At 50.1% G+C, this 18590-nt stretch overlaps 1 protein-coding gene across 13 annotated transcripts in view; it reads right to left on the bottom strand.

Moving 5' to 3' along the window:
• Window positions 1–18590, bottom strand: part of EFCAB6 (EF-hand calcium binding domain 6) — a 218053-nt gene that overhangs the window by 55144 nt on the left and 144319 nt on the right. For 10 of the 13 annotated variants that reach the window (XR_016020436.1, XM_088796050.1, XM_088796046.1 and 7 more), the window contains 4 exons: window positions 12969–13065; window positions 10367–10478; window positions 9979–10142; window positions 8572–8690 (listed from right to left, as the gene is read on the bottom strand). Coding sequence is in view for 12 of the 13 variants with exons in the window: in XM_088796050.1 (XP_088652176.1) it covers window positions 8572–8690; window positions 9979–10142; window positions 10367–10478; window positions 12969–13065 (492 nt within the window). In the remaining variant the exon portion in view is untranslated. The remainder of the gene's footprint in view (window positions 1–8571; window positions 8691–9978; window positions 10143–10366; window positions 10479–12968; window positions 13066–18590) is intronic. The other 3 variants (XM_074326517.2, XM_074326516.2, XM_019715052.3) reach the window with 1 other exon arrangement.

Here is an 18590-nt window from a genome sequence, read left to right as displayed (position 1 = left end):
CAAGTAGAACAGAATTATACTTCAATAAAAAATTTTTAAGCAAATTGCCAATTTTCTTTAAAAAAAAAAAGCACTTATTTTTACGGAAAGATCTTGGTCTTCATTTATTCGATAAAAATGGTGTATGTAGATGTGATTTTTCCCAGATGAACTGAGTTCCAAGGACCAAGACTGTATTTAAAGGGTGGGGTGGGCATAGGCGTCGGCAGGCTGTTGTGTGGACAGCTGTCTGAGCGTAAGGAGGGCGGCTTCCTTTATGGAGCAGACAGGGTCTGCAGAACCCACGGTCCCCTCTGTGTTTGTCTCATTTGAGTAACAATGAAGAAAACCTATTTATTTACCCGACTGACTTTCCTGTCCTCAAGGGGTGGGGTGGCGGGTAGAGGACGAACAAAGGGGTAAGAAGTTTGGACAAAAGTCTCGTGCCCTTGTGCTAACACCTGCCGGGGACCCCAGGAGTTGGACTCATCCATCCTTCCCCAAGGCCCAGCTGCCTTTCCCCCAAGGAGCCTACAGAGCCTGAGGCTTCTCCCTCTCCCTCTCCCCACCCACAGGCTGCTGCTTCCCTCTGCCCTGTGACTCCTGCCCTCCTATCAGCACCGGACCTGCTTCATCATGGACTCTACCTTAGGAGGGAAGCAGATGCCCCGACCCCGACAGGCAGTACAGGAGAACTCCAGGCTCTGGCCAGGCCCTGCCCCACTCCGGGGCTCGGTTTCCTCATCGGTGACCACTGACCACAGCGCGTGACCCCACATCTCGGCTCAGAGCCCTGCACAGCTGTAAGTGTTGTTTAGGAAACCCTCGGAGACCTTTCCAGGGGCCTATTATTGGCACGACCTTAGTACGTGCATCCCCAAAAGGACCATTCTACCTTTATTCAATGAATTTTGTTTCTAAAACGGAACAAGGTGACACACCCACAAAAGGAGGCCTGTGGGGTCTCTGAACCCCAGGCTTGTCCTGTGGCTACAGCAGAGTCATGATGTTCCAGCACAAGGGGCCAGAGCCTCCACCAAATGGCTTTCCCTGCTGCTGGTGGTAAGGTGATGGCTGCAGAAAGGGGAGTCTGCTTTGCGTCAACGTACCAAGGAAGGGAAAGGCTGCCGTTTTGCCAACTTCTAGGGTGACCCAGGGTCGTGCATCTCTCTCTGAACTGCACGACGCCCGTGCCCAGCCTTGGGCCACCAGGCTGAGGTAGTCATGCAATTCTGGCCAAGACACCCCCGAACGATGCCCAGGGCTCCCAATCCCTACAGGAGGGTTCCTGAGAGAATGGTGCACAGACCCCTCCCCTGACAAACGACCCCTGGGTAGCCTTTCAGAGCCTCCCCCTCCTCCTCAGTCAAAAGTACTGTACGCCCACCTTCCTCTGGACTCTTCGGGCATGGGGAGCACTGAGGGGAAGTGCACGGAGGGCCTGCGTCCGGGCTCAGCACACAGGGAGTGCATGCTGGGGTTCACTGCTGCTGCTTGCCGCCTCAGGGTTCAGGCACACCCTGCTCCTGCCTCCAGCTCCTGTCCATGTCTGCTCTCCCTGAGAGACGGCAGGTTTCACAAGGAGAAGCCATACCTTATTTATTGTTCTGGACAAACGCACATGCCCAGCGACCCACCCTGCAAAGCTTTGAGACCAGTGCGTGTCTGCCGAGCTCGTGAATGTGAAGGACACGTGTCCCTAAGGAGGGACTGCCATCCTAGCGTGTTATGCTCAGGAGACACCAACAACAAACTCGAAATCAAGACACTTGAACTGAATGAAGAGACACTTGTTAATTACTTCATTACTACAGATCATAAACATTCTATTCTCATTGCCAAGGAGCAGAAGACGATTGGACAACTGCAACGAAAATATTGTTATGAATATGAATAACAACAGAGTTAACTCAGCTTACATAACCTCACCCTGCATCCTGTCATCCTTGTGTAACATTAACAAAAACTCAACTTGCTTCTACAGGTTGAATTTTAAAATGGTTCGGCAACAGATGTGCCAGGAAAAATGTGCACATAAACAGAGGACCCATCAAAATTTGCATTTGCATATGGCGATGGCCAATAATTTGATGTAATCAGATTACTCTGCCCATTTATTGCGTATACAGCGTTGCCGCTGTCCACATGACGTGACTATGTTCATGTCGCTTGCGTTGCTGAGAAAGTCTTAGTCCCCGGGCTCGGTGTAAGCACTTGGTTCTTACAGCAGGGACGGAAGCACCTTCTGACACTACTGACCCAGACGCAGAGGATCTGGGGTAACCACCAATGGCCCAGGCCCGGCAGCGGAGGTAGACATGGCACCTCGTGCAGCTTGGGCCATGAGTTCTCTCTGTGCGGGTGGCCTGATGCCTCAAACCGCTGCAAAGTGCCCAAGCGCCAGAGGTGGCCGTGCCCAGCAGGCACACACAGCAAGCCCTGGTGTCATCACAGACGGTTAGACACCATCTGCTCCAGTCCCAGCCGGGCCACCATCCCTTCCCTAAGCTCCGCAGTGACAGTGGTCTCGCCTGGGATAAAGCCACGCCAGACGGGACACCCACTCCTGCAAAGGCTGCAGTTCCAGGCAACTTCAGTCGCTAACGCGTTCTCTGTGCTGAGCGAGAGCTGACCACCAGTCGTCTCCAGGCGGACGCCTCCTTGCTGTGAAGTCTTTTATCACTTCCCACTCGGTCTCTCTTCTAAGCCAGACCCTGCTCATTCGACCCTTTCAAATCCTTTTCTGTCTCGAGGCTCAGGAGTTCCTCCAGGCGGCCCCGACGAGGTCTTTCTAAGCACTGCCGTGGTTGAGCCGACAGCGGAGACCTAGCTTCTTGTTTACGTCAGGTCCTAAGTCTTCTTCACATGAGCAGATGCACATGACACGGGATTTTCACAGCCTTTTCCCTTTATACTAATAGACACCTTACCTACCATACCAAGGAGTGTACGTAAATCGGGCATTATCTCCACAGCTTTCTGGCAGGTCCACTTGATTAGCTGGTTTTCACAACTAATAATCAAAGCGGATGTTTCTGAGACTGCTGCTTTCTGACTTGAGGCTTCTGTGCATTTTTATGATCCACTGCCTTCATGGTTATTCAGCAAAGTTTGTTTTAGATCCAAAATAGTTGAAGTCCAGCTGACGGAATGAGGCTCCTGAAGGTACGCAGAGCGCTGGGGCCCTACGGGGCCGTGGGTGGCGAGCCTGTGGGACACCTTGGCCCTGGGGTCCCCGTGCCTGACAGGCTCCAAGTCTTAGCTCTTCCGACATGAGCTGCAGCCTTCCTCTGCCATCCCTGGGCCTCTGTGCTCATGGCCACTCACGGACATGCCCTTCCCCCATGTCTGGCTAATGGCTGCTTAGTAAGAATCAACTCAGGCTTCGTATCTGCTGGGGTCCCTCCCTGAGCGCCCACGTGGCTCCCACAGCCATCGCCACACTGGCAAGTTGCTGCTGGCACCATGTTTGTGTGTTTGTCTTCCCTGCTGAGCTGTGAACAACCTGGGGGGGCGGGGGGAGTCTGCCTTCATCTCTGGAACCAGAGAATCCAGCACAGGGCCTGCAACTTAGAGCGCTTCCCCCAAAACCCTGCTAAATGATTGCTCCAAGGAATGAACGCATGAATGAATGAATGCACTTCTGGCCTGTAACTTATTCCCAGCAGTCTCTCCAGAACCAAAGTAAATGTATTGCTCCTGAAAGCTCAGTCTTCAGGACTCTAGTCTGGCTTCCGTTAGCAGGTTTCCTTTCACAGGGGCCTCCTTCAGCCTTGAACACTTGGTTCCTTCAATCCTTGGTGAGCCAGCCAGCCTGTGACACTGACCACTCACTTAGCATCCGCACGCTCCCCACGCTGTCCTGCCCCGCCGGGCCACTGCCCAGCCCTGGACAAAGGGTCTCAGGCAGAAGTGTGTCACTTCCGGACTGAAGCCCACCAAAGCCCATGTGTGACCCTGCTGCTCTGGACACCCCCCCCTTCACTGGGGGCCCCCTGCTGAGACCCCCAATCACCACTCCACTTGGAAGAAAACTGTCCAGAAGAGCCACTAGACGTGCAGCAGACTTTGGGTGAATAAGAAATAAAACATCGATGTGCTTAAGCCCCTGAGATTTGGGGGTTAATCCACTGATTTACTTCCACAGCCAACGAGACTCTCCAGACTAAACAGAAGCGCTGAAACAGTGCACTTCACAGGTGCTTAATAAATGGTGAGTGGATAATGGACGCTGAAAATTTTTACTTGTCTATATTCTGCCTGATTTTCTAATTTCATGTTTTCAAAAGAGCAGAATGTTATTTTCCTATCTGCTTGCACCTACCTGAATTTGGGGGGTTTCCTATTCCGGTAATGGACTTGGACCCGCCTAGACCCCTTGAGCTGCCATGGTCCCTATTCACTCCACCTGGCACAATCCCATGGGAAAGTGGCCCTCTCGTACGGGCAACTGGAGGGGGCGCCTGGTGACAACCCCTCGGGTACAGGCCCTGCCTGTGTGCCCAGTGCCACTGTCACTATCAGCAAACTCTGAGAGGAACAGGCCAGGAGGGTCATGGGGGCAACTCAAGTGGCATCGCTGAAACGCACAGGAAGAGGATGCAAAACACACCTCCACGTCCCCACTGCTCATCTCTCTGCCGACTGGGCTCCGGCTGCTTTATTGGTGGTGTCGTTTCCTTTGTGTTTTTTTGGATTTTCTGAGTCTTCTAAAATGAATGTGCATCATTAATGTTACAAGCAGAAAATAATTTCAAATCTATATGGTCTTTTTGCTCTAATTCTTATGCCTCTGTATGCCAGGTAGTCTGCACACATTTGGTCCCCAGAACCATCCCGTTTGATAGACGACTGAAGCCCAGAGAAGGTGAGTCACTGGCCCCAGGCCACACAGCTCAGCCCCCGGCGCCATGGGACAGGGTGCAGGTCCTGCTCAGAGCATGGCTACCTGGGGAGCTTCCTGAGTTCTGTGCACGAGTCCTCAGGTGAATCCAAGGGCATCCGATGTCCTCCTCACACAGCCTCTCCTTCCAGGCTGCTAAAAGCTAATTTCGCTTCCTGAATCTCTCGCACACCCGTCATTTCCTTTCTAGTCCTCCCAGCACCTAGGAAAGCACACCCCCTCTCGCTTGGACCACCGAGACAGCCCCTAATTCACCTCCTGCCCTGTCGGCTGCACGTCATCCTCCTCCGTGGCCACAGTGAACTTTCTAGAACATGGGGCTGCCTAGGTCTTTCCCTACTGAACACCTGGCCCGTGGGATCAGGTTCCTACCTTGTTCTGCCCCTCAGGACGTGGTTCAGCTGATGGGCGACCCCCTGTCCTGTGAGTCCCAGGCTGCCTGTATCCTGGGCCCCCAGGTGCCCTGCTCCAGAAGGGGACAGTCATCTGGTGGCTCCCATCCTTTGGCAAGTCTCCTGAGCTATCCACCGGCTGCCTCTGGGTCTGCCCGGTCAGAAGGCAGGGCTGTTTGCAGGGGCACTCCTATGGGGGCTGTGGCTCCAGCTGAAGTTCTAGCAGATTCCGAGACATCATCAGCGGTGGACGAAACCCCCTGTTCTCCCAGAAACACCATTTCCCATTTGTCCTCCTGTCCTGGGGAGGGGGCAGCTTTCTGACCTCAGGGTGACCGACCCCCGCTCTGCTCTTCCAGCCCGGCCTCCTGGCCTCTGAGTAATAATACCACATTCCCCCTTCAGACCCCGTTCCGTCCCACAATCCTCTGTAATCAGTCACATTTACCACACTTGGCCGTAAATACTAGAGTGGTTTCTGCATTCCTGCTTGGACGATAGTGGATATACAGTGGAACCTCGGTTTTTGAGCGTAATCCATTCCAGAAGACCGTTCGAGTTCTGAAACGTTGAAAAACAGCTGACAGCTAGGCCTCAGGACCTTACACTCAGCGGAAGCCACATGACATGTTCAACTTCTGAGGCATGTTCGAAAACCGAAGCATTTACTTCCGGGCTCACGGTGTTCGTAAACCAAAATGTTCGTCAAAGGAAATGTTTGAAAACAGAGGAACTACTGTACTCCTGGAGTTTCCTCTCTCAAATGCTCTCTTCCCTTTCCCCGTGGAGGTAATTCCACATGTGGCAGATGTCATTATGCATTCTCCCATCTCCCTTTCTTTTCCCCCAGGACACACACCTACACTGCTTCTCCCAGCCTTCCCCGGAGGTGGGCACAGCCATGTGAAGGCATTCTGACCAGCAGAATGGAGGCAAAGTGACAACCACGTTCCCAGGCCTGGTCCCGACAAAGCTGACCTCTGTGTTCTTTCCCCGTCTCTGCTGGTATACACAGAAGGTCAGGGGGTGGTGGCACTCCTGGTCCCGGAGGGACCCTGACCAGACACTGTGATGTTGGTCAGTTGCTGCCCTGACTCGCACATGCTCACACTCACTCAGCTTCAAAGTCACTTGAAGTCTCTGAAGCCTTCGTCAAGCCCCCCAGGGACCACGGCGCCTAACTTACAAGTGTTTCTCTTCTAAGACCACGTGCACATCGTAAGGGGATGAGCTCTTTATTATTTACTCATCTTCGTCATCCCCGGCCCAGCAAGAACCACACAAACAGGTGTTTCATAGGTATTTGCTGAATGAAGAAATGAGGAGGTTTGTTAAATGTATCAGGTGCCAGCATTTGATACGCATTAATTAACCAAACCTCCCAGCATTCCTAGGTGATAGAGGTAATTAGCCCCATTTTGCAGATGAGCAGAATGAGACACAGAGAAGTTAGGTAACTTGATATAGGCCACACAGCTAAGGGGTGGAGGCTGGAGCCATGGCCACACATCTGGCTGCAGACCCCTCACGCTTAACCACTCACCTTCCATGGTGTACAGTCAGCTAAACAAAAGTGGATAAAAACCCTGACTTCAAACAGTTTCAACACAGGTTAGACATTTGGACACTTAATAATGTAATAAAAACATGAAGAAACTTTGGCCAAAAGCAACCATGAGTGTCTGCCTCCCATGAAAATGGAAATTCGCTTCATCCACCTGCAGGAAGAAGGCTGAGAGCGTTTATTCTCCACACGGGAGCCCTCAAGGGGACACTTGGTTCCTCCGCCTCTCGTTCCCACGGGCCGCACCCAGCGCCGGGGCTGTCCTGTCCCACCCTGATGGAGACCGCAGTCCCCAGCACCCACCCCCACCCGGGCCCTTCCCGGACGGCTTCCTGCTCGGCTTCATGTCGCAGAGCCTCTCAGATGTCACTGTTCCCGATGCCTGGTTAATAAGGCCCCAAACAAGGATTTTGGCGAGGTGACTGGCCGTAGTCTCCCGTCTCCCCTGGGAGCCTCCCTGACTGTCCCATGGGCCAGGGAGTCCTCCTTCCGCATCCTGACGTCTTGGAACTATTTCCACATCACTCCTGCCATGACTGCTTCCCACTCCCCGATGGCCCGGCACTCCTGCGTTTGTCTCCCATCCTGCCCGACCTGCTCCCCCCTCTGCGTTTATCACGGTTGATGCTGCACCCCAGTATTGGGGTGCATGCTTCCTGCCCCCAGCCGTACCCCGAGAATCAGGGTCACCCAGTCATCTTTGCATCATCCAAAAGGTCCACATAGTGGGAGGCCCGTACGTTTGCTCGCTGTACCCCAATCTTTTGGCTACTCAGGTGCACCTATTTATTTAATCTATTGGAAAAGAAAATGGATGAGGAGACGAAATTGGCCCCATGCTGGAAGTGATCTAAAAAATATAAGGATTTTGTCAAAGCTTCAAGTTGCTTTTCTAAATTAGACACAAAACAGCCCACCTAATTAAAAACTCGGCCAGCATTTCATTCAGCCCTCCACTTGGAAACGATGAAAAGCTACAAAAGAACAGGAACTGCTTCGCGAGCTTGCCCCGGAGAGGACGCACACTATTAGCGCAACATTCCTGGGGGATGCAAGTGGCAACTAATACCTAATGGAGAAGGAGGGAATTCAAAGAGGGGTCTGGAACTCGGAAGCAGACCGCACTGCTAGTAACCTCCCGCCTCACACAGCTACCAGGGAATGCTGCAACTGGGGCCGGATTCAGAAACAGACATGTCTAAAACACAGTTTGCAAAATGTAACCAACAGACGATATTATTTGCAGTTTATGAGACCTTCGGGAAACCACTCCAAGTTGTCAAAAGTTTGGTTATTTTCTTCCAACAAATTACTTATGTGTAAGATGGTTGTCCAACATTGATTTTCATCTCTAGGCAATGGGGAGAGAGTGTTGTTTTTTTTCTGTTGAGCGATATTAGAGTTAAGCCTTTGGGGAGTGACTCAGTTCTCTAAAGCGGTGAAAGTCCAGGCTTGGACTCCCGGTTCCTTGGCAATGAACCCTCTCCGGTTTAACCTTGGTAGTCAGTCCTGCCCCGGGTTCTCCGCGTCTCTGAAGGCCAGCCTGTTCCCCAAGGCTGCTCTCCAGGGTGAACAGGAACAAGGACCCAGGGCACAGGACAGATACAGCCAAGAAAACACCGTTCTCAGCCCCCACTTTATCCCCTAGGAGTGATGAACGGTGGTGCTGAATTTGCAGCAAGAAACCCAAGACCGTCAGAAAGGAAAAGAGCTAATCTTCAGATGCCACTCACCTGGTCCAAAGCTTTTCAAATTCTCGTGGTGTGAGGGGAATATCGAAGCCAAACAGCGCGTTCTTTATATCCCGCCGTCGGAGAATGCCGTTGCCCTCATTATCCGTTTCTATAAAGTTCTACAAAATTAGGAGATGGCGTTTAGTGACGTATAAGACGTGTTTATGGAGGTACCAAGGATTTTCGACAGTTAATATCTGGAATAATCTAAGACCGCGTCCTCACCGTTTACCTGCTTAATTACTTTCATATCTAAGTTCCAGACAACGTTTACCGTCCCTCTAAAGGTGAGAGAGAGCAAACACACGCATTCTGTGTAGATGGGGCTTGTTTCTGGGCAATGGGTGGTCTCAGGTGTGTGACCTGGACTCCTCTCCTGACCGACAATTTTGCCTCAAAAACTGTTAGAAACAAAGGCCTGCTGGAGCCTGGGAAATAAGACTGCAGCCCACACTGCTCGAGGTCATCTCGAGCAGTCATCCCTCCGGCTGTGACAGGGGAAAGGAGGGACGTGAGACGCCAGCTGAGGGACGCGACAAGATGACGTGGTGCCGTTTTAATGTCCCTGAGGGGTGCAGAGGGCGTCTGGGCGTGTGTCCGGCACTACAGAGGACAAAGCCTGGCAGGTCAGGTAGCACACGGCACTCAGCACTGTCTCATCTGCCCAGGTGACGGCTCACTCGACCCTCCTCACAACACCGAGGTGGAGGTGTGACGGGCATGTCAGCCAAGCCCTCCGCATGCAGTCTCCTCAGTGGTGAGAGAGTGAGACACTCCGCGAAGCTCGGGAACAAGGCAGGACTAGCTCTATCGCCCGCTCGTCATCGCTGTCCTGGAGGACGATGCAGTTAAGCCAGAAAAGGGAATGAAAGGTGTAACCATAGCACAGGAGAAAGCACCACGGTTGTTATTCATGGATGGCTTGAGTGTATGTCTGGGAACACCAAGTATCCACACATTAAGTATTATGATAAGAGAACTGAGCAGGAAATGTGGATTCCCTATCAACAGGCAAAGTCATCCACGTGTTTACATCAGACACAGAAAATGAATTTTTAAAAGTAACATTTACAATGGCATCAAACATAGAAATTCCTAGGAATAAGTCTTACAAATGACTGCAAGGCTTCTGCACAGAAAAGCCTGAAACTCTGCTGGAAGACACTACAAAAGGCCCCAGTGAATGGAAATGCACTGTGTTCATGCACTGGAAGATTCTAAATAGTCAAGATGTCATTTCCTTCCAAACATCCCAACACATGTCTTTTTTCCTTTGTGGAGCTTGACAAACTGTTTCGGAAACTCATGGAGGACAGGAAGGGACCTGCCTGGCAGCTAAGTCAGATGTATTACAAAGTTACGGTGACTATAAAGATGCAATACCGGTGCCATGATACACAAACTGACCAACGGAACAGGATGAGGAGCCCAGGGACACCGATGGCCTTGAGCAGGACGGTGGTGATGCTGCAGAGCGGGGAGAAGGATGGGCCTTCCAGGGGCTGGTCCTAGGACAGCTGGAGCCCCACCTGGAATTGCAGGCTGCCTCACGACACAAGAAACATCGAGATCTGAATGAGGAAGGTGACGCCATAATTATAGCTCCTCAAAGAGAATGTAAGATATCTTCTGACTTCAGGGTACAATTTCCTAAATAAGACCTACAGGAGATGTTAATCAATTTGATCACATTAAAAAAAAAAAAAAAAAGAACTTCTATTTCAAAAGATATCGTATAAAAAGGGTGCAGACAGAACACAAGCTGGGCAAAGATACTCACAGCACCTTCACTTACCCAAGACGAGCAGCCAAACCATAGCAAGAGTCCCTACTGACCAATGAGAAAAAAACAGCCCAGTGTGGAACCTGTAAAACGCCTCAAGCAGGCACGTCATAGGAAAGGAGACCTGACGGATGAACAAACAAATGAAATGATGCCCAACCTCGTTAGCAACCAACAGTACAAATGCTAATTAAAGCTGCAGTGAGATGCTGTTGCACATACACCAGACAGGAAACCGTTGAGAAGTCTGAGAGCATCAGGTGCTACAACGAATGGTACAGGTAACCGGCTGTGACAGAAGCCCTCTGGCCTACAAGCCCAAAAACATTTCCTGTCTGGCCCTTGACAGAAAAAGTGTGCCGACTCCTGGTCTGAGGATTGACAACATTCTAGTCCTTCATTTGGAGGGTGGTTAACACGGTGGGGTGTACTTTGGGACACGTGGGGACTACTTAAACAGTACATATACATGAAAATACATATGTAGATATTAGTCTTATATTCTACTGTAGAGTCACAACTTTAAAAACTTAAATTGAGCTTTAAAAAATTAGGTCTGGAGGATTTCGAAGTGCCTTTCAGTGCTGGCAGCACATAACACAACAATGTGACTCTATCTACCACCGCGGAACGGCTGAAACACAAATGGTTAAGGTGGTAAATTTCATGTCCCGAGCAGCTATCTCATCACCGGGAGGCACATCGTGGACACCGCTAATCGTATTGACGTCGCAGTCTCTGTAGGGTTAGAATTCAGAACTAATTTCTTCAGTAATTTACTCAAAATACACCAAGGGAGTGACAGAGGTATCCGGTATAATAATAAAACGTGCAGGGTTATGTGGTCCTGTGGGGGTCCCAGGGAGGTGTGGGGTCCGTGAGGGGACAGTGTGGTGCATGGGCTGGATTCTGCACAAAGTGGCTCCTTCCCTCCCTCCTCCACACACCCCCACAGACCCGCTGATTCTCCTCCCTCTGGAACCCTTCGTGTCTCCTCCCCTCCCCACACTCCCAGCAGGCTCAGTTCTAGAAAAGAGGGAGTTTCCATTGGACAGACCTGAGGCTGCTGGTTTAATAGCACAGCGCTTGGGACCCCCATGCCTCCTCCACACAGAGTTCGGGTTCCACAGAACACCAAGGGGAAAGATGGTCATGAGAGGCAGTGGGAATAAGGTGTGGAGAGGCAAGTATGGAGGACGCCCTCCAAGGAGTGAGGGTCCATGTGCAGGGAGAGGTCAACCCGACCCGAGAGGACGGGCGAGGGCAGGGAGGGGAGGAGGCCTGGTAAGCGTCACGCAGCCAGGGGAGGAAGCGTTTCAAGAAGGGTGGACTTTAGGCAGAAACGAGACTTTCGCACGCAGCCCTCCAGTCGCTCTCTAAGAGCCTAGCCTGTTCACCTTCCCCACAGCTTTGTTAATAATCTGCCTTTGCTCGGTGACTGTCACCTCCCCTGGCCTGGGAGCTCCGTGAGGTGGGAACAGAGTGACCATGGTACAAACGCATGTGCCGTCAATATGTAACCAGTAAATCCAAGTGGGGCCAGATGAAGCTGGGAACAGCACTGGAAGAGGCCCTCGGGGGTCCCTGGTCCACAGAGAGCAGCACCATGGAGAGCAGTGGGTCAGGCAGGGGAGAAGGCCGCTCTTTCTTTACTAGATCAGAGCTGAGTGAGCTTAAAGGCCAGAGAAGCTGGGAGAAAGGGCGGGGAAGATGATGGCAAACAGCGTGTCCCATCCTCTCCCACTGGCATGCACTGCCTTGGTTACATTTGGCAGCCTGGAGCCTGCCCTGCACTCCTCGGCCTAGAGGATTGCACTGGAAGCCCGGCCTTATTTGTCGGCTGGGACCAGCACAGTCAACTGTGGAGAACAAAGAAGTGGGGAGAGGCAGCCCAGGAGCCAACAGGACTTAAGACAGAACCTCACACTGGGCCCAGGCCGAGACAGAGCAAACCCAGAAAGGAAAGGACCACGTGAAATGAAGTGGAGAGCTTCTTCACGACAATGTGAAAATACTTCCATGATGCTGTAAAAATGCTTCCTAACGGGGATTACTGTGTTGCACCATGAGGTGGAGACCCCACATCTCAGGCTCAAGAGACACCCGGGCTTGCACATTCTGATCTGCTGTCCTGCAGGTACGGCTGTCATTGTCGCATTGTCACTGATACATTGCTTCCCATCGTGACACCAGAATCAGAAGTCACACACCTGCACACGGAGGGCACTTGTCTCCACAATGTGCTTTCTGCTGTCTTGGCAAGACAGGAAGAAATACCTCTTGGAAATGCATGTATGTAACTGTGTAAAAATAAGTGTGGCATCAGCTTATACGTTTAAGTTTTCAATGCATATCAAACCTGAGATAAAGCCGGGAATTTCTGCCCATGCAGCTCCGAGTACAATTACAGTTTTCATAGCATCATTTGATCTTGAATGTGAGAATTTATTCTGAAAAAGTATTTTAAGACTAAAAGGAGTCACCAAATTGGGTTTACAAGGTGGTTTCCCCATCTCAGCGCCTGGATCTAAAAATAAACAGCTTGACTGTCCCAGGAACCTTGGAATATTGAAATAGATTTCCTTTCCTTTGAGGGAAAGAATCACTTTCTTACCTTAGACAAGTCTGACCATCTGGTTTTTGCTTTGGTAACAAGATACTGATGAGCCTGTTCGCAAGCTAGTTCTGAATCCGTGATCTTTTGTTTTGATCTTAAAGAAAAAAATAAATTAAACAAACAAACAAACAACTGTGTTTAAATATAATAGACTCCTCAATCTCCCAAGGGGGTCCCCTACACCTATTGTTTCAAAGATACTGTTAAAGTCTGTTATTTCACCTCTGGTTTAACTTAATTCTTAAAATACAGTCTTATCACCCCAGCTGCATGGTGGGGAAGTCTTTTCAAATTTTCTAAGTCCTGTTTATTTTCAGATAAATGCTGTTCAACTTTTTCTGCAGGTCACAAAACAAACAGGGCACATTTCTTCTCAGAGGGGGAAAAACACAATATTACGTTAAGTGTCTTTGGAAGAAAACAACTAAGAAAGTTTTACTGCTGCATTTACAAGTTGGAATGACAAGCGGACTATACGAAACAGGTCAGGAGCGAGGGGGGGACTCGGCTGACAGATTTCTCAGTCTCAGCTACTGTTCAATGTCTAGGTTTGAAGAAGGAAAGTGATCAAAATTCTGTTTATTTTCTCACAGGACGATGGGCACTGAAGACATTTAAAATAAGAACCTGTGCTCACCGCCATGGCTAGGCCACAGCGAGGTGCAGTGAAGACTGTGGCTGAAGGAATTTGGGGTGCTCTGGATTCCTCTGTTCACTAAAACACATTAGGGGAGTGTGAAAACCTGTAAAACCTTTGAGACCTGTTTCTCTGTAGCTCCCTTGCTCCCAGGGGGCATGTGTGACTCCATTTTTGGGAGCCGGAGCGTCCCCACACCCAGCTGTGCACCTGTAACATTTTCCCTTGGAGACTAGAGCACTGAGACAGTCTTCCAGCAAAACCAGTGGACCACGCACGTCACCCTGAAACGGGACCCCATCTGCGCACATGCTGAGAAGCCACCCGATTCACAGGCTCGTGGACGACCAGTGCATCTTGCCGAAGGGTGAACAAGAGGAACTAATGGCCAAGGCCCCATATAGACCCTCGTGTGAATTTCTCCTCAGGGGACCTGGGAAATCCAGGGTGGGGACAGCAAACAAGTCCCATGTTTCCCTTTTAAAAAAGTCAACCAGCACGCTGCCAGTTGAGAAAATGGAGGGGCTGTGTGTGCTCCACACCACAGAGGCCAAAGCTTCGTGTTGTCCTCAGAGAGGTGCTGCTGTGAATACGGCCCAGTGCGTGTGACACATGGGCCGGAGCACTGAGTGCGTTTCCAGGGAGCTGACGGCCACCACGAACGCCTGCCGTGAGCAGCAGGGGCCAGGCACTCGCCACGCGGTGCTGACGTTACCACGTTGTGGTGAAGAGAGGTTAGTTAAATAGTTGCCCAAACTGCACAGGGAGGTCCCGGCACCCTGGCGTTCCAGTCAGGTCTCCCTAGGCCCGCGGCCAGGCTCTCCCACTGCCACTCCCTTCTTTATCGGGGACTCCAGCTTCGGCACCCCGTTTAACTTCACTCTTCATAGAATGGCTCCATTGGAACCTCCGTTTCGTAGAGGTCAGGGCCACTCTTGTTTGCACCGTGCTGAGGGTCCCCTTGCCACTTAGCATGTCTATTGTAAGTCACCATGATGAGGACCAGGCACTGTGTGAGGTCCAGGGAAGTGAAGCCTGCGGCTCCCACCTACAAGAGGGCTCTCCTGGAACATTCCACTACGGTCACACATTTTAAAAGCACACAGCAAGCCAGCCACAGCAACTGGAATGAACAAAATTAAGCAGTAATAATTGCAATTCCTGTGGCTTCTCCTTTAAATACAGCCTAAGAAATCCCGCTGCTCTCTGACAGCTATCCTGGGGCACCCTTCAAATTCCTGGGTGACGGACAGTGCCCAGCACCCACTGGTCACCAGGTTCATGGCGACCATCGTTACCCCAGAAATCCACACTGTGCTGTTGACCCGTGTATCACATAGAAAGCGTCTTTCTCATTCAAAGCAGTGTTTCTTTGGTGAATTACATAAATGCTGACTCCCCTGGTTTGGCACACAAAAACTCTCCCGTTTGCTCAGCTGGCACGTTGCTGAGGACCAGCTGAGATGAGGTAGGATCTTCTCCCTGTTCCCATGTCACTGCTGAAATGGACCAAATGAGCACTCGCCTAGCTTCGTTCTCTCTCCTGGCAGATGCCCACTTGTGGGGTACACAGGTAAGCTGGCTGGCACCGCTCCCATTAGGGAGGCCCCCCTCCCCCCGTCTGTATATTCACCAGTTTCTTCTATAATATATGGCCAAATCCAAGGGTCTTCACTTACTTTTCGGTTGCACGTGACACTGTGAACCACCTCTCTCCTCTCTGGTTGCCTCTTTAAATGACACCGTGAGCTGGACATGTCCACCAGGGCCTTGTCACCATGTGTCCTCAGCCCTGGGGATGCTCCTGCCCTGCTGGCTCCCCCCGCCCTTGACCTTCTGTCTCCTTCCACCCAAAGTGTATTTACTCTTCTGAGAGGCCACTCCTCCTTACGGCCTCACTGCCACCCCATGTCCAGACCACATTAGTACTATAACCTCACCTGCTTTTCCGTTCCATCTCCCCAACTGCCTACCGGACGTCACAGAATCATGGAATTTCCCGGCTGGGAAGGGATCCAAAGGCCAGCCAGTCTAACCCTCTATCGCCGCTTTACACTCAAGGCTTTGGAAGCCTGGCGGGATTATGCTGCACTTTCACAGGTGTTGCCTAAAAGGACTGTTGGGCCTAAGGGTGCACGTCCTCCCGCCTCCACCTTCAGGCTCCTCCCACATCCCACCTGCACCCACAGGGCTCACCTGGACGTCCCCAAAAGTGCTCTCAAGGAGAACCTGGGCAGCACGTTCTCTTTCTCTCCAAAGCCAACACCGCAAACTGACCTCACCATCTAAGCACATATCCAAACAGCCCCCAGCAGCCCACTCTCTCTCTTCTAGGCCATAAGGCTTGATTATTTTCTTAGTGACCCACGCTCAAACCAGGGACTCCTACTGATTTTCCCATCCATTTCTCCTTTACCCCACGTCATATACTTGTCTCTTCTAGAGAGATCAGGAGGTTTCCCTGTGGCCTTTGCCAGAAGTCACTTATTTCCTGTCCCGTTGCCTGGCTCTTTCGCTCCTGACAATCAATCAGATGCAGGCTTCCTATGAGCCAGCCTGTGAGTCACAAATACATACACACCTGTGTGATGAGTGGCTCTGGGTCCTGCAGACCCTGGGATGAGCAGTGTGGCCAGAGCCCATGTCCCCAAGGAGCTCGCACTGTGGTGGCAGGAAGCTTACAGCAAACAATGGGACAATGAGTGAATCTGGTCACTTCAGACACTGTGTGTGACCGAGAATGATGGGCAGGAGGGGACACTTCAGCTAAGAAGGCCAGGGAGTGGCTCTGTGCGGCGTGATGAGGACACAGCTGTGTGACCTCGGGGAGCAGCAGTAGAGGCAGGGCAGGAGTCCTGAGATGCTTCCGGTCCCGGGTAAGAAGGAGACACACTCACTCGTTCTCTCCCACTGATTCCAACTGAAAACTCTAGACAGAACACAAAAGCTAACGCTCTGAGGACACTGAAAAGGAAATACCAGACAACTGATGGACAGGGACATGAAAACCTGAACAAGGACTGAAACAGGCTGAGTTTCACGGGCTTTTTCCTTCCTGTATCCCCAGCTTAGGCTCACGGGGAGTCCTAATTCTGGAACTGTGCAGCGGATGGGGACAGAAAAAGCTCCAAAGAAAGCCTGTTTTTCAGACCAAAGAACTAGGAAGGAGGGCCCCTGCAGTGCAAGGAATGTGGGGGACCCCCCCCCCTTTTCGTCTCCTTTTACTCTCTGTCCTGATCCCAGGCAATTCTGGTTACAAAACTTGTACTTTTGTAATGGTGCCAGCAATAGCAGTGGCCAAGCAGGAACCTACAACTGAAATTCTTCTCTCCAACCAGAGGAAATGGGAAAAGCAGTCACTGTGATTCAAGGAGCGTTGGGGGAATCCACTTACTATTTTTCCTTTCTATTTTCTCTCACCCTGTGGCCCTGGAAGTGGACCCAGTCATGGGAAACACACAGCAGCATGGATAAGCTAAAACCTAAGGTTTTCCAGCCAGAAGCTGGAAAGCGTGGGGAGAAATCATAGAGAGGAGAGAGCTGGAAAAAGGGACGCCCAAACCTGTGCAGGAAGTTCCAGTTCACCTCTGACGTGCACATGTGAAACTAACCCGAAGCAGTACAGCAAAAGTTTTGAGAATTTGACTACTGTGTAGTTAAAACTGGTGCCTGGGTGCTGCACACATGGGCTGGCTAGATAGAGCTACAACGGCTTTGAAAACTAAACTGATGTTGAAACCACAGAAGGCAAGTCAGGACTAGCAGTCTGAAACTGACTGGATTGATTGCCAGTTTAAAAAAATAAAAAAAGAATCAACACGCGACTGAGGATTTTAACAGGGCCAGAATGTCATAACATAATATTAAAAACGCCCAAGATGCAATCCAAAATGACTCTATATACAAAGAACCAGGAAAATTTCAACAATTTTCAAGGTAAAAGATGATAGACAGCAACTCCAAGATGACCCAGATGTTAAAAATATATTTTAAACCAGATATTATAACCACGAAGTTAAGGGTGAACGTCCTTGAAATAAATGGAAAGACAGAAGTTTTGAGCAAAGAAACAGAAGCTTAAAAAAATAGAAAAGAAAGAAAGAAAACAAATGGAAACTTTAGAATTAAAAAATACAACTGAAATAAAATTTTCCCTGGATTAACTCAATGACAGAATGGAGATGTCAGAGGAGTGAGCCAGTGAGTGTGAAAATAGAAGAACAGAAATAATCCAACCTGATCAACGGAGAAGAAAAGAGAAAAGAATATAGCCTTAGAGACTATATACCTGTGATACAAAATCAAAAGATCTAACATTCATGTCATTGGATACCAAAAGGAGAGGAGAAAGAGATTGGTACAGAAAAAAAGTTAAAAGTTGAGGAAATAATAGCTGTAACCTCCCCAAATTTGATGAAAAACATAAAGTTACAGAATCAACAAGTTCAGTAGGCTCCCCCCCACAAAGATAAACTCAGAGAAAATAATGCTCAGACACATCATACGAAAACTACTGAAAACCAAAGATAAAGGATAGATCTTGAAAGCCACTTGCAAAAAAAATGGCACAATACTTGGAGGGCGGGGTGTAGGGAGATCATTTGAATGACTAAAGATGTCTCACCACAAACCATGGAAGCCAGAAGACAGCACATTTTTAAAGTGCTGAAACAAGAGTTGTCAACCCAGAATTCTATACCCAGCAAAAGTATCTGTTAGGAATGAAGGAGCAGGAACGATATTCTCAATGAAGGAAAACTAAGACAATGTATCTCCAGTAGACTTGTACTGAAAGATAAATGCTAATGGAAGTTCTTTAAGGGAAGGTAAATGATAGCAGAGAGAAACTTGGAACTTCAGAAATAAAGGAAGAGAAGCAGAAAAGGTAAATATCTTTGTAACTATAACATACTATTTTTTCTCAAGAGTTTCAAAATACACGAAGCATAAACGGATAGAACTGGAAGGAGAAATAGACAAGT

The sequence above is a fragment of the Rhinolophus sinicus genome, chromosome 1 (genome assembly GCF_057876585.1).
Source record: "Rhinolophus sinicus isolate RSI-liver-muscle chromosome 1, RSI-T2T, whole genome shotgun sequence".
Lineage (NCBI taxonomy): Eukaryota > Metazoa > Chordata > Mammalia > Chiroptera > Rhinolophidae > Rhinolophus > Rhinolophus sinicus.
This window is presented reverse-complemented; position numbering and strand designations above follow the sequence as displayed.